The sequence below is a fragment of the Ipomoea nil genome, unplaced genomic scaffold (genome assembly GCF_001879475.1).
Source record: "Ipomoea nil cultivar Tokyo-kokei standard unplaced genomic scaffold, Asagao_1.1 scaffold2805, whole genome shotgun sequence".
Lineage (NCBI taxonomy): Eukaryota > Viridiplantae > Streptophyta > Magnoliopsida > Solanales > Convolvulaceae > Ipomoea > Ipomoea nil.
The window spans coordinates 4182694-4196569 of NW_017619233.1; the positions used below are offsets into that span (position 1 = coordinate 4182694).

Here is a 13876-nt window from a genome sequence, read left to right on the forward strand (position 1 = left end):
ACGAGAATAATGCTGCCCCCAAAATGCATCAGAAACAATGTGGGGCCACAGGTTGGGGTGCTCTAAAATTGGATATGGCAAAGGCCTATGATAGAATGGAGTGACAGTTTTTACAGAGGATGTTGATGGTGATGGGTTTTGATGAACGATGGGTCAAATTGATTATGCTTTGTGTAACCACTGTTGAGTATAATATTCTTGTGAATGGTGTCACAAGTGGCCGAATAACACCCCCTCGTGGTCTCAAACAAGGGATCCCTTCTCCCCTTATTTATTTATTATTTGTGCGGAAGGATTATCTTTATTGTTGTAGAAAACATAGATGGCAGGTTCCATACATGAATGCAGGGTGGCTAGGGGAGCCCCCCTTATCTCACACTTGTTTTTCGCCGATGACAGTCTGTTGTTCTTCAAGGCAAATGTCCAGGAGGCCACTGTGGTTAAGCAATGCCTGAAATGCTATGAGAATTTGTCTGGTCAAATGGTTAATTTTCATAAATCTAATATCTGTTTTAGCAGAAATACACAGGCGGCGGATAGGCAGGTGGTGGCGAGTTGTTTGCAGGTGGAACAAGCCCCCAACTTGGAAAATATCTTGGTCTTCCTTCCTTTATGGGTAGGAATAAAAGGGCAGTCTTTTCTTATGTGGAGGATAAAATCAGGCAGAGGATTGGGGCATGGAACAAGAAGCTGCTCTCGCAGGCTGGTAAAGAGATTTTATTAAAAAGTGTAGCTCAATCTATGCCTACCTTTACGATGGGTATTTTCTTACTGCTTGACTCTGTTTGCTTGTCTATTGAGAGGACCATGAACATGTATTGGTGGGGAAGTGGAACGGAGAGAAAAATTCACTGGATGGTTTGAGATAAATTATGTATTCCTAAGAAATATGGTGGATTGACTTTTAAGGACCTTCGGAATTTTAATTTGGCAATGCTGGGAAAGCAGGGTTGGCGTTTCCTCACAAATCCCAACTCTCTAGTTGCAAAGGTTTATAAGGCACGGTATTATCCTAATACCTCTTTTGTGGATGCAACCATAGGTAATTCCCAAGTTATTGCTGGAGGAGTATTATGGTTGCGCATGATACTGTAGTTGCTGGCGTGAGACGAAGAATAGGTAGTGGTAAAACAACTCTAATTTGGGGACATCGGTGTTACCTGATGATCCCAGTCCTTTGGTCCAGACAGAAATGTCCATGAAACTCATGGATGCTTTGGTAGTTGGATTAATTGATCAGCAGACTAATACTTGGGATCCCCATATCCTTTCTGATTTATTTATCCCAGAGGATGTGACCAGAATATCTAGAATCCCTGTAAGCCCGGATTATGAGGGCTCATGGTATTGGCTTGGTGGCCCTAAGGGATGTGACCAGAATATCTAGAATCCCTGTAAGCCCGGATTATGAGGACTCATGGTATTGGCTTGGTGGCCCTAAGAGAATATATTTGGTAAAGAATGGCTATAGAAAACTTGTTGGTGATTATGTGCATGCCCCGGGTGCTTTTGATAAATGGGCAACTATATGGAAATTAAAGGTTCCTCCCAAGTGGAAAACTTTTTTATAGAGGGCAGTTTGTGATATCCTCCCTACTACTAATAACTTAATTTTAAGGAGGGTAGAAGTAGATCCTACATGCCAAATGTGTGGCTTGGCTCATGGAGATGTTATGCATGCTTTAGTACTTTGCAATTATTATAGACTTGTTTGGGATGTTGCACACTTACCTATCATGAATATTGTAGCGGATTCTTTTCCCTCATGGCTTATGGGTGTGTTGGCAGACGGAGGAGCAGATTGGTTTGATGGTAGCCGTGCTATACCATCTTTGGAGGAGCCGAAATGCGGTGGTATGGGATGGATCGCTACTGCACCCCAACGTTGTTCGGCGATAGGTCGTGGCATCCATGCATGCATTCGGCCAGACCCGACCGCGAAACCATAACCACGAGCAGCCAGTCGCGCCCTCCCCTGCACTCCATGCATGGCCGCGCCGCTATGTCAACGCTGGCTACAGACCAGCTTCCGGCGAATCAACGTATGGAGCGGTCCTCCTAGCCACGGATGGATCTTTTATCGCAGCAACAAGTGGAAAGCTGCCTGTCTGCTTCTCACCTCTTATGGCGGAGGCTGCGGCTTGTAAGGAAGCCTTGTCCTGGTTGAGTGGAAGGAATGTCACGATGGTGGATCTTCTCACGGATTGTTCAGAATTGCGGAGCGCTTTGGACCACAGCTCGTCAGCTATATTGTCCTATGCTGGGGTCGTGATAGACCATTGCAGACTATCTATGGCTTCATTTAATTTTTACTCTCTTAATGAATATTCAAAGGAAAGTGTATTTATTTATTTAAGGTATTGCCATAATCAATTCATTATATTGATATTCCTAATGAAGTCATTATATTAATCTTATTCCTAATTAATTCATAATATTGATATTACTAAATTGTCCTTAAGTTTGGACGGAAAAATGAAATAGGAGAATTTTGTTTATATATATATATATATATATATATATATATATATATATATATATATATATATATATATATATATATAATCTATAATATATTACACAATAATAATAATAATAATAATAATAATAATAATAATAATAATAATAATAAGAGATATTTTATCCTCAGTTACGTTGTTTGTACTTTACAGAGTATTTCTACTTATTATATAACCTATACAATAATATATTACGCAATATTTTATAAACATAATTAAATAATTTGACCAATCCAATAAGTTTTTACCATAATTAAATGATTTGACCAATATAATAAGTTTTTACCATAATTAAATATTTTGGCCAATATAATAATTTTTTACCATAATTAAATAATTTGACTAATACAATAAGTTTGAGCGGAAAAATGATAGAAGTAGGATTTTACTTTTAATTATATATATAGATATATAGATATAGATATAGATATAAATTAAATGATTTGACTAATATAATAAGTTTTTACCATAATTAAATATTTTAACCAATATAATAAATTTTTGCCATAATTAAATAATTTGACTAATACAATAAGTTTGAGCGGGAAAGTGATAGAAGTAGGATTTTACTTTTAATTATATATAAATATAGATAGATATAGATATAGATTAAATGATTTGACTAATATAATAAGTTTTACCATAATTAAATATTTTGACCAAAATAATAAATTTGTGTCATAATTAAATAATTTGACTAATACAATAAGTTTGAGCGGAAAAATGGTAGAAGTAAGATTTTATTTTTAATTATATATAAATATAGATATAGATTATTACAAAATGACATTTTAGTATTTATACCACTTCTTTCATTCTCATTTTTAATAATTTTATTCTTCCCTACCAAATAAGATAATTTAAATTTTTATTTTATTCTCACTTTATTCTTTTCTTACCAAAATTTCAATTCATTTTCCACATAATTCATTCTTTTCAAGTTTCAACCAAACGTGCCTTGTAAAGTGTTTGACATTATTCTTTTAATTTATAAAAACGCTACCCGTTTATCCGCGACCCAACTTGCTAAAAAATCCGCCCCGGCGCCCGCCGTGCAATATAAAATCCCAGCTCCGGTGCGAAGATTTTTGTGAGGACTTTGATTACTTGCATTCCTAGTCTATCCCTCTAACCTCCTAGGGCTTCGATCGAAGGAGATGGCTTCCGCCAAGGCCAAGGAAATCGTTGCTTCGAATCCCGTCGTCGTCTTCAGGTACTCTCTCCCATCTCTGATGTCTTTTCGTGCATAGAATTATCATGTTAACTGTGAAGTGAAGGACCGATACATTAATATATTTCGTGCCTGTGTGAAATTCGCAGCAAGAGTTACTGTCCGTTCTGCGTGGATGTGAAAAAGTTGTTGACTCAGCTCGGTGCCTCCTTCAAGGCCATTGAGTTGGATACTGAAAGTAGGTTCTCCCCTATTCTCTCTATATTCATACTATATGCGATTTTTGGAAACTGATCGCCGCCTTAATATGTATTAAGGATCTAAAATGAGTGGCAGCGTTGGGAAAATTAATTGATTTTGTTGCTATTGACATGAATCTATGTTCATGAATGGCTAAGTAATTATAAAATTGTGTTTAGTTCCTTTTTATTGTGGTTATAATTGGTCATACCGGCACTGAGTTATATGAAATTGAGCTTATGTTACATAATACTGCCTGCAAGGACTGCTTTATGCTATCTTTGGGATTGTGATGCTTTACTGATGGAATGAATTAGGGAAGTTGCAGGGTGGTCTGTGTTCCAGGATAGGGAAAAATACTTGTTTGTTTATTAATCTTTTATTTTCTTCCCAATCTGCATATACAGTGGCATATGTCTGTTTTGTTATTATCTAAAATATTCTTGCATTTTCATTCATTACTTGATAGATGGATGTGAAGTATAGAATTTAAATCCTCCTCCTCTCAGTTAATGTCTTGAAGTGGAACTCAATTTGGAATATGCAGATAAAAATTTGCTTTGAAATGACACATTAGACGTGCTAGAAGTGTCAAATGGTATTCACCCTGGCAGTATTGCATGGTGATGTGAAGTCTCTATTGGCTTAATGATGTCACTGATATATACAATTCTTCATTTCTCAACTGTTAGAGGCCTCACGTAGTTACATGGGATGGCTGTGTTGTATGTCTTAAAACAGCAATTCCATTTGTTTCTTATTGAACAACTCTTTGGAATTTGGATTAATATTGTTGGCCATGATATAGTTTTATTATGTCAAAGAATTTGACCAAATTCAACTATATTCCCGTCCTAGAAATAATGGGTCTAATTTCAGCTTAATAATTTGCTCATTCTTGATCAAGTATTCTGTTTATGAACTTAAAAGTCTGATAGATTGGATTTGTTTCTGCAATCACTAAGGTGATGGAAGTGAGATACAATCTGCACTGGCTGAGTGGACTGGACAACGGACTGTGCCGAATGTCTTTATTGGTGGCAAGCACATTGGTGGCTGTGATAGTATGTCATTTCATTGTTCCTTTTTCCAGTTTACTAGGTGCTCTTTTCTCAGTGCTGTTTAATTTATTTGCTCTTACTTTTACTTCCCCAGAAACAATAGCCGTGAACCAGGAAGGAAAGCTTGTTCCATTGCTAACTGAAGCTGGAGCACTTAAAAAAGCTTCTTAGGTGTCCAATTAAGCTGTTTGGTGAAGAATATGATATATTATTAAATAAAGGGCTGGATACTACCTTGTTAATGCCAGTTATTGATGTCCATGTACTGTGAACTGCAAAAGTTTGCTATTACTGTGTTGAATTTCTGATGATCATGCGTATAGATTTCAATCTGGATGCATTATTACTTTTGATAAAGGTTTTTTTTTTTGAAGGAACTTTTGATAAAGGTTTTATCACCAATTTAGTCTTCATCTTTACCCAAAAGGTTGAATCACTAACCCTAAGGGTCCCTTACACTAGGTCCAGCTCATATGGTCGAGCTCACCATGGGTGAGCTCACATGGTCGAGCTCACATGGCCGAGCTCATATGGCCGAGCTCACCATGGCCGAGCACACTATGGTCGAGCTCACCATGGCTGAGCACACTATGGTCGAGCTCACCATGGCTGAGCACACTATGGTCGAGCTCATATGGCCAAGGCGCTTTGGATCGAGGTGTCTTGGGTCGAGCACGGGGCTCAACCTCGGGGCCTCGGGTCCACTCTATACTTCCTTGCTCCGCTTTCTCGGGTTGATTTGCTCCGATCATAATATATTCATCACGAGTCACCCATTCTCTTTGTTGCGAGAAGTCGACGACGAAAGAGAGTAAATATCTCGACACAACCTCCATGCGCGAATGTCCCAGGCACAAATCGGTTGACGTAATTTATTGCTAAGACACCATCTTCACCTGTCTGTCTGGAGCGCGTGGCCTTAGCGAGGCCGAGTGCGTGTCCTCGACCTTGGTCCTTTTTTTTTTTGGCATAGGGTACTCTCAGGCCAAAAACTCTTTCGTCGGGGTTAGTACGCAAGGTCGGGCATCGTGCCCCCTTAGGGTAGCCGTTCGACCCGAGTCGTTTGATGCCGGGCTGTTGGGCTCTTCCATCGGGGTTGGTATGCGAGGTCGGACCTCGTGCCCCCTTAGGGTACGATAGCTGTTCGACCCGGGTCGTTTGACACCAGATAATTAGGCTCTTCCGTCGGGGTTGGTTCGCGAGGTCGGGCCTTGTGCCCCCTTAGGGTATGATAGTTGTTCGGTCCGAGTCGTTTAACACCAGGTCATTAGGCTCTTCCGTCGGGGTTGGTACGCGAGGTCGGGTAAGTACCCCCTCCCCCCCCCCCCCCCCCCTAAAAATAAGTGAAAATCAGTCTGGTACGAAATTTTTACTCAGTTTATTACAACAGATGGGACAGACCACATCTTAAAACATCATTGGAGGGGACAGACCACCTCTTACAACATCGTTGGAGACTTGGAGGGGACGGACCACCTCTTACAACATCGTTGGAGGGGATGAACCACCTCTTTAAACATCGTTGGAAGGACGGACCACCTCTTAAAACATCATTGGAGGGGACGGACCACCTCTTACGACATTTTTGGAGGGGACGAACCACCTCTTAAAACATCGTTGGAGGGGACGACCCACCTCTTAAAACATCATTTGAGGGGACGGACCACCTCTTACAACATTGTTGGAGGGGACGAACCACCTCTTACAACATCGTTGGAGGGGACGGACCACCTTTTAAAACATCATTGGAGGGGACAGACCACCTTTTACAACATTATTGGAGGGGATGGACATCCTCTAGGTGGACGGTTTTGGGGCGAGAACTACATTTGCTAGCCAATCGGGATACAGGACCTCCCTGATGTGCCCAATCTTCAGGAGGGTGTCGACCTCTTGTTTCACGAACTCTCTTCTCTCAGCAGAGAGGTACCTCTTGCGTTGTTGATCTGGCTTGACCGTAGGGTCTACGACCAGTTTGTGCCTGATCACCCCTCGACTGAGGCTTGGCATGTCCTCTGGACCCCACGCAAAATTTTCTTTGTAGTTTCTGATGACATCAACGATCCGAGCCCATCCTCTTAAGATAATATGAACCAAATATAAAAATATAAATTTTAAGATATCACATCCTCTTAGTTATGTTATATAACTTCAACCAAGCACAAGTTTATAAACATAGGGTAAGATATCACATCCTCTTAGTTATGTTATATAACTTCAACCAAGCACAAGTTTATAAACATAGGGAAGGGTTCAGGTGTGAGTGATACTTCTCGTGCGGTTGATGCACCGTAAGTACACATGTAATACACGCACCTTAAGCACAAATTAATTTAAACAAGATAATTAACTCAAATTTAATTGCATAACTGCACCTGAGCGCACTAACCGCACCAGAACCTAATTCTATAAACCTAATTATATAATAGAGTTAATTACTGAAATGGTCCCTTGACTATAGCAAAATTACCAATTTGGTCCTTGACTATTTTTTTGACCAATTAAGTCCCTCAACTTTAAAAATCTTAACTAATTTGGTCCTCCGTTTATTTGACCGTTAGTCAATCGTTAACTTGGGATCAAACTGGTAATTTCGCTATAGTCAAGGGACCATTTCGGTAATTAACTTTAAGGGTGGGTAATTCGGTTCAGTTTTCTCGAAACGAACCGTACCAAACTAGTTTGATTCAGTAATATACCGAATAACCGAACGCCCAAACGGTAATGGATTCTTGTATACCGAACGGTTCGGTAAAAACTTGAACCGAACTAAATTGTTCGGTAAAAACTGAACCGAACTGAATACCGTTTGAACTTTGGATTGCTATTTTGTTATATATTAGACTTTGGATTTGGACTATGTAAATACCATAACACATAATATATAACTTTTGATAACAAGCCATAAAGTAATCAAATACGGAGTAAAACATTTACGAGAGATACCCGTGAGAATATGAGATGAACGGTAGAGCAAGCAGCAAGGGACTTGGATTTACTTTATTATTATTATTATTATTATTATTATTATTATTAATTTATAATAAAAAAATCAAACGGTATTCAGTTCGGTTTAGTTCGATTTTTTATCGAACCGTTCGGTATACAAGAATCCAATACCGTTCAGTTGTTCGGTATATTACCGAACCCAAACTAGTTCGGTTCGGTACAGTTCAGTTCGAGAAAATCGAACCGGATTGCCCACCCCTAAAGTTCATTACCGAAATGGTCCTTTGACTATAGCGAAATTATCAATTTGGTCCCAAGTTAACGGTTGACTAACGGTCAAACAAACGGAGGACCAAATTGGTTAAGATTTTTAAAATTGAGAGACTTAATTGGTCAAAAAAAATAGTCAAGGACCAGATTGGTAATTTCGTTATAGTTAAGTGACCATTTCGGTAATTAACTCTATATAATATGATATAATGTGGAAATGTTTTGGGTGTGGAATTACAGAAAGAGTAAATACCCAAAATGGTCCCTCGACTATAGCTAAATTCACAAATTAGTCCTCAACTTTCAATTTCAACCAATTAAGTCCTTAACTTTGCAATTTTGACACGATTTGGTCCTCCATCTATTTGACCGTTTGTTGACCGAGATCTTTGAGGATATATATGTAGTTTCACGTGCAAAGCTCAAGAGAATGCTCTTGGAGGTGACATCGTTGTTTCGGGGGGTGGGGGGGGGGGGGGTGGGGGGGAGTGCTTCTCCACTTGCTGCTTGGGGATCACGAGCCGGTTCAGCTTAGAGAACGCTCTTGGAGGTGACAGCGCCGTTTCGAAGGGTGGAGGTGCTTCTCCGCTTGCTGCTTGGGGATCCCGAGCCGGTTCAGCTTGCCTACATCGCTTGGAGTCACGGCTTTCTCGAAGAGCTACTCCAGGGACTTCGGCGATCTATCTATCAAAAGCTATAATCTTTCCGGCATGGGGTGCAGCGCCGACAGTGGATTCAAATGTAACAGTGCGGTCTAGAAATGCAACCGGAACCTTAAAAAATCGACGATGGACCATGAAATTACATATATATCTTAAAAAAGTGCTATCAACAAACGGTCAAATAGACAAAGGACCAAATTGTGTTAAAATTGCAAAGTTAAAGATTTAATTGGTTGAAATTAAAAGTCGAGGACCAATTTGTGAATTTAGCTATAATCGAGGGACCATTTTGGGTATTTACTCTTATAGAAAAGGGCGAGATATATCCAAAAATTGTGTGGATTGGTAAATGGGGGATGGTGGCCCCCAGGGGAAGTAAGATGTTCAGCAAAACAGCTTTCCATGACACCGCTGACAAGGATAGGCAGACCCACCTTTGCTACTCCTCTATTCTTCGCCACTAATATATCCAGATTCTTGTTTAATGGATCGGAAGTCGGAAGAATAAGCTCATACTTCAAACTTACTATCAAGTATAAACATTAATGAGTGAAACGGATGTTGAAATGACTTGTTTGTTTTCTGACTATGGACTAATCAGTCCGCAAGGTCAACATAATCGGTAGAATAAATAAAATATTAAGTTTTTGAGAGAAAAAAAAAAAAGAAATAAAGAGATGAAATATTTTTAATGTGAAAATTATTGGCGTTTTTGAATAGTGTCAAGTCAAAATTCACTATCTTATAAGTAATTTGTACATATAAAGTTGTATTTTTTTTTATTTTTTATTTTTGTATTTGATTATGGCTTTTTATAGTAGAAGAATATGTAGATTATATGATAACCAGACTCCTTATGGTAATTGAATATTTATAATAGGATGAGAGAGAAGATAATTTAGGTTGATCTTGTTGATACGATACAATTTCTTTCTCTATCGGTTACCGCCAAAGCTGACTGGCCACACGAGTCGAGTATCGAGCATTGTGTTAGACTATCATAACTTGTTGTCGGACTAATTGCTTGGTTAACTACTCCTAGAGTCCTAGTCCATGTTCCATCATGACCCATTTGATGAACAAAATTAAATGGGCCGATCGAACAAATAAAACCTAACAAGAGAGTCCATGCTAAATTAGTTGCTTGACTTGGTTTTAATTCGTAACAAAATGTGAAATTGTCTACCTCAAACATTTCTACAGCACATTCTTACTCAATTGTGAATGAGTAAATCATGATGAGTTAACTGATCAGTTAAACCTTTTATTCACTACGCACGAGGAGTCCCTATCATTTGAGAGATTACTCCCACGCTACAATAAATAAGACTCGATCATTAATTTCTCACATGGGAGGGAGACATATAATGTATTTCACTGTTGTGAATTGTGACTTAAAGCTGCCAGCTGCCTGCCGCCTGCCTGCCAACTCTCAACTCTCAACTCCCCACAAAACTTGCCTATCAGTAGTGAATGGCATCCACTGATTTGTTGTAATTCATTCTTCTCAGTTCTCCTCTGCCCAAAACATGGTCGCTGCAGCCTAAAACATGGAAAGTTATGCATTGGCTCTATCTCCCTTGTCTACACAGTTTCAGAGGTCTCCTCACCTCTTCAAAAACCAATCTTGTAGGTTCAGTATATTAGGTTTGAAGCAGGAGGCTTTTCAGAAATCATCAATTCACTGGCTACACAAACCCACATGCCTGCGTTTATTCTCCAGCTTCAATGGCTTCACCACCGGCAACGCAAAACCACATTCTCTACTGCACTTGAAGGGCGGCGGTGGCGGCGCCGCCGCAGTTCCGGAAAATGCGGAAGGGTTTAGGGCAGAGAAGCCGGCGGCGAGTGAATTTATTAAGACTCTGCAGCTGGGCGCCATGTTTGGAATCTGGTATCTCTTGAATATCTACTACAACATTCTCAACAAACAGGTTTTGAAGGCGTACCCATTCCCAGCAACCATTACAGCTTTCCAATTTGGGTGTGGGACGCTGATGGTTTTCCTCATGTGGGCTTTCAATCTCCACCCTAAACCAAATATCCGTAGATCTCAGGTCATTTTTTTTGGGTTTTCTTCTTAATTCTCGTTCAGATCCTGCAGGATTTGAATCTGGATCTAACTTTGTTTTGATATGATATGATATGGGTTTCAGTTTGCAGCAATCTTTTCACTGGCAGCTTTGCATACAATGGGCAACCTTCTAACAAACATCAGTCTTGGTAAAGTTGCAGTCTCCTTCACTCACACAATTAAAGCAATGGAACCTTTCTTTACTGTTCTTCTCTCTGCTGCACTTCTTGGTCAGGTAGGTATATCATATATGTCACCTTTTTTGTTTACTTTCTCCATTAATATCAAAGTATGATCAAACCCAGGTCACGGAATCACGGGTTCGAGTCCTGTCTGTTGAGCATATAACCATTAATGTGCAATCCAACTTTCGGGCTTTTAGTTGAGACAGAGCACATGCTTCAATTCTGTCAATAACATTTAAAATTGGTTAGTGCTAGGAAGGGGCGGAGGCCGGTAAAGACCAAGTCTAGCACCTAGTGGCTTGAGAATTATTGGACAGAAACCGGTAAAGGGTGTAAAAGGCCAAGTCCAACACCCAATGTTTCAAATGTGTGATGACAAGAAAATAAAGTTACGTTTTTGCTACTAGTTATAGTTTTTGACGTAGTGATAAGCGTTTGAACCTAATAGACTATTACATTTCATTGAAGTGAAATTGAATTTCTTGAATTGTGTCATACATACATGCATACAGTGGCCATCTCTGTGGGTGGTATTGTCCCTAGTTCCCATTGTTGGTGGAGTGGCCTTGGCTTCATTCTCTGAGGCTTCTTTTAACTGGTAAGCTTAATTTAGCTACAAATTTCTCTCACTCACAACACAATGTATAGTATGCCTCCTTCCTGCCATATATGCATAACTATTAACCAGTACTAATAGGTCGGGTTGTGAACTCTGCCTGCAACTGCAACAGGATAGGCTTTGGCAGCGCAATGGCATCCAATCTCACTAACCAATCTCGTAACGTGTTTAGCAAAACCTTCATGCTTAAGGAGGAGGTAACCTTTGTGGAAACTAATTAATAATAAAATGAATTATGGCATCTACTTAGCTAGCTTAGCTTGATTCTAAATGTAAGGTATGACTATTGGTGCAGGAAGCTCTTGACAATATAAACCTCTTCTCAGTCATGACCATCATTTCATTCATCCTTTTGACAAGCTTTGCAGTTTTGATGGAAGGTGCCAGATTCACTCCATCCAATCTACAATATGCTGTGAGTAATCAATATATATTCGCCAGTCTTTTCACATTTCTCTGTGTTTCTATCTCAAACTTGAAATGGGTGGTTATCTTGATTAAGGCAAGCCAAGGATTCAGTGGTAGGGACTTGTGGGTGAGATCCCTCTTAGCTGGTTTCTGCTTCCACTCTTACCAACAGGTGACCTGTTTCCTCTGATTTCTTGTTCATATTCTGCAAATTACTGTCTTAGATTAAACAATCTTGCCCGCACGGGCTTAGCTCAATGGTTCAGTGGGCAGTATTTGGGAGAAGAAACCAAGGTTCGAACCTTGGTGGCGGCAGTGAGGGAATTATGTCCAAAGTGGGCAGATTCCTTGTGCGCACCGGCATCTGGCCCTATCCGCTGAACCATTGAACCACCGTGATTTACATCCTCCCAAATGCTCTGTCGGGCCGGGGTGTGGGGGGCCCTTAGGGTTGGGGATTCAACCTTTTTCGGGAGAAGATTAAACAATCTCACTTGGCTAGCTTGTTGCTATTTGAGTTTTGAAGGTTTCATACATGATACTACAAATGGTTTCCCCAGTGAGCCATGCAGTGGGGAACTGTGTTAAGAGAGTGGTGGTCATTGTATCATCAGTCATATTCTTCCACACTCCTGTTTCACCAATAAACTCTCTGGGTAGGTCTACATTTTGCTGTTTTCTTCTGTGGTAATAACTCAATAATGGCTGTATGCCTAGCTGAATTGAAGAGTAATCATATTGTTGTTGGTAATAACAGGAACAACCATTGCTCTTGTTGGAGTATTCCTTTATTCAAGAGCGAAGAGACTAAAGCCAAAAATCGCGTGATAGACAAGTCAGCAAGTTGGGTTGTAATTAACTCTCCATCTAGTGACAAAGTTATTGCAATTCAAGAGACTGTAGATTGAAAAAATTTTGCGTAGGACTTATAGTTCATGTTACTATTTTTATTCTATGATTGAACTCAATTATTACTATCCAAATACTCTGATTTTGTTAAAATTTTTGTTTGCTAAATATGGGAGGTTTTTTTTTTTTTTTTTTTTTTTTTTTTTGGTATTGGTCCTTCTATACATGTTTGCTCATTTGCTCAAGATGGGGTTTTACCTTTGGTGGCATTAATGGATTTGTTGGTTGTTGGGTGCTTTTTTTAATATTCATCTTTATAGGATCTCATTTACTGTCACACACTATAAGATAATATGCACACTTTACAAAGTTTTTTTCAGTTTTTACAATTTATTGTTTTACCAGATACTTTTTACGCCTACTTTATAAGACTAGTAGTTGATTAGTTGATTATGTTAATAATTGAGTAATTTTGACACTACATCACAAGATTCATTTCACAATGCGTAAAATTACTTTATACTCTTTAGAATGTTTTAACTTTACAGGGCGTTTGGTTGGAAGGAAGGAATTAAGAGGGAAATGAATTGTAATTCGGTGGGAAAAGAATAAGGTGAGAATAAAGTAGGAATTACAATTACATTGTTTGGTAGGGAAGAATAATGAAAATGGGAGAAGTGATATAAAGACTAAAATACCCTTTGTGTAATAATTTTAATAATAACATTCAAGGACAAATATGTCTTTTCCTTCCCTTTCCCTTTGGATGAATTCATAGGGGGATCTATGAATTACAATTCAATAAACTGAGGAAATTGCAATTCCCTCCAACCAAACAATGTAGTTTATAATTTCATTGAATTGCAATT

The 13876-nt window shown here is 39.1% G+C and overlaps 3 protein-coding genes across 3 annotated transcripts in view; all 3 read left to right on the forward strand.

Annotated features, from left to right (window-relative positions):
- The window catches only part of LOC109158131 (DExH-box ATP-dependent RNA helicase DExH17), a 31890-nt gene extending 26392 nt beyond the window's left edge, over positions 1-5498 (forward strand). The window contains exon 30 of the transcript XR_002050313.1: positions 5489-5498. The gene's annotated coding sequence lies outside the window, so the exon portion shown is untranslated. The remainder of the gene's footprint in view (positions 1-5488) is intronic.
- On the forward strand, positions 3537-5348 carry LOC109158144 (glutaredoxin-C6-like). The gene is made up of 4 exons (XM_019305980.1): positions 3537-3732; positions 3840-3928; positions 4896-4994; positions 5086-5348. The coding sequence occupies exons 1-4, from the start codon at positions 3677-3679 to the stop codon at positions 5160-5162; spliced, it is 321 nt and encodes a 106-aa protein (XP_019161525.1). The 5' UTR covers positions 3537-3676; the 3' UTR covers positions 5163-5348.
- A 4757-nt stretch (positions 5499-10255) lies between the features above and the next one.
- Positions 10256-13175, forward strand: LOC109158135 (phosphoenolpyruvate/phosphate translocator 2, chloroplastic). Its single transcript, XM_019305968.1, has 8 exons — positions 10256-10929; positions 11029-11181; positions 11644-11729; positions 11863-11947; positions 12046-12165; positions 12253-12330; positions 12685-12814; positions 12916-13175. The coding sequence occupies exons 1-8, from the start codon at positions 10423-10425 to the stop codon at positions 12984-12986; spliced, it is 1230 nt and encodes a 409-aa protein (XP_019161513.1). The 5' UTR covers positions 10256-10422; the 3' UTR covers positions 12987-13175.
- Positions 13176-13876: the final 701 nt, after the last annotated feature.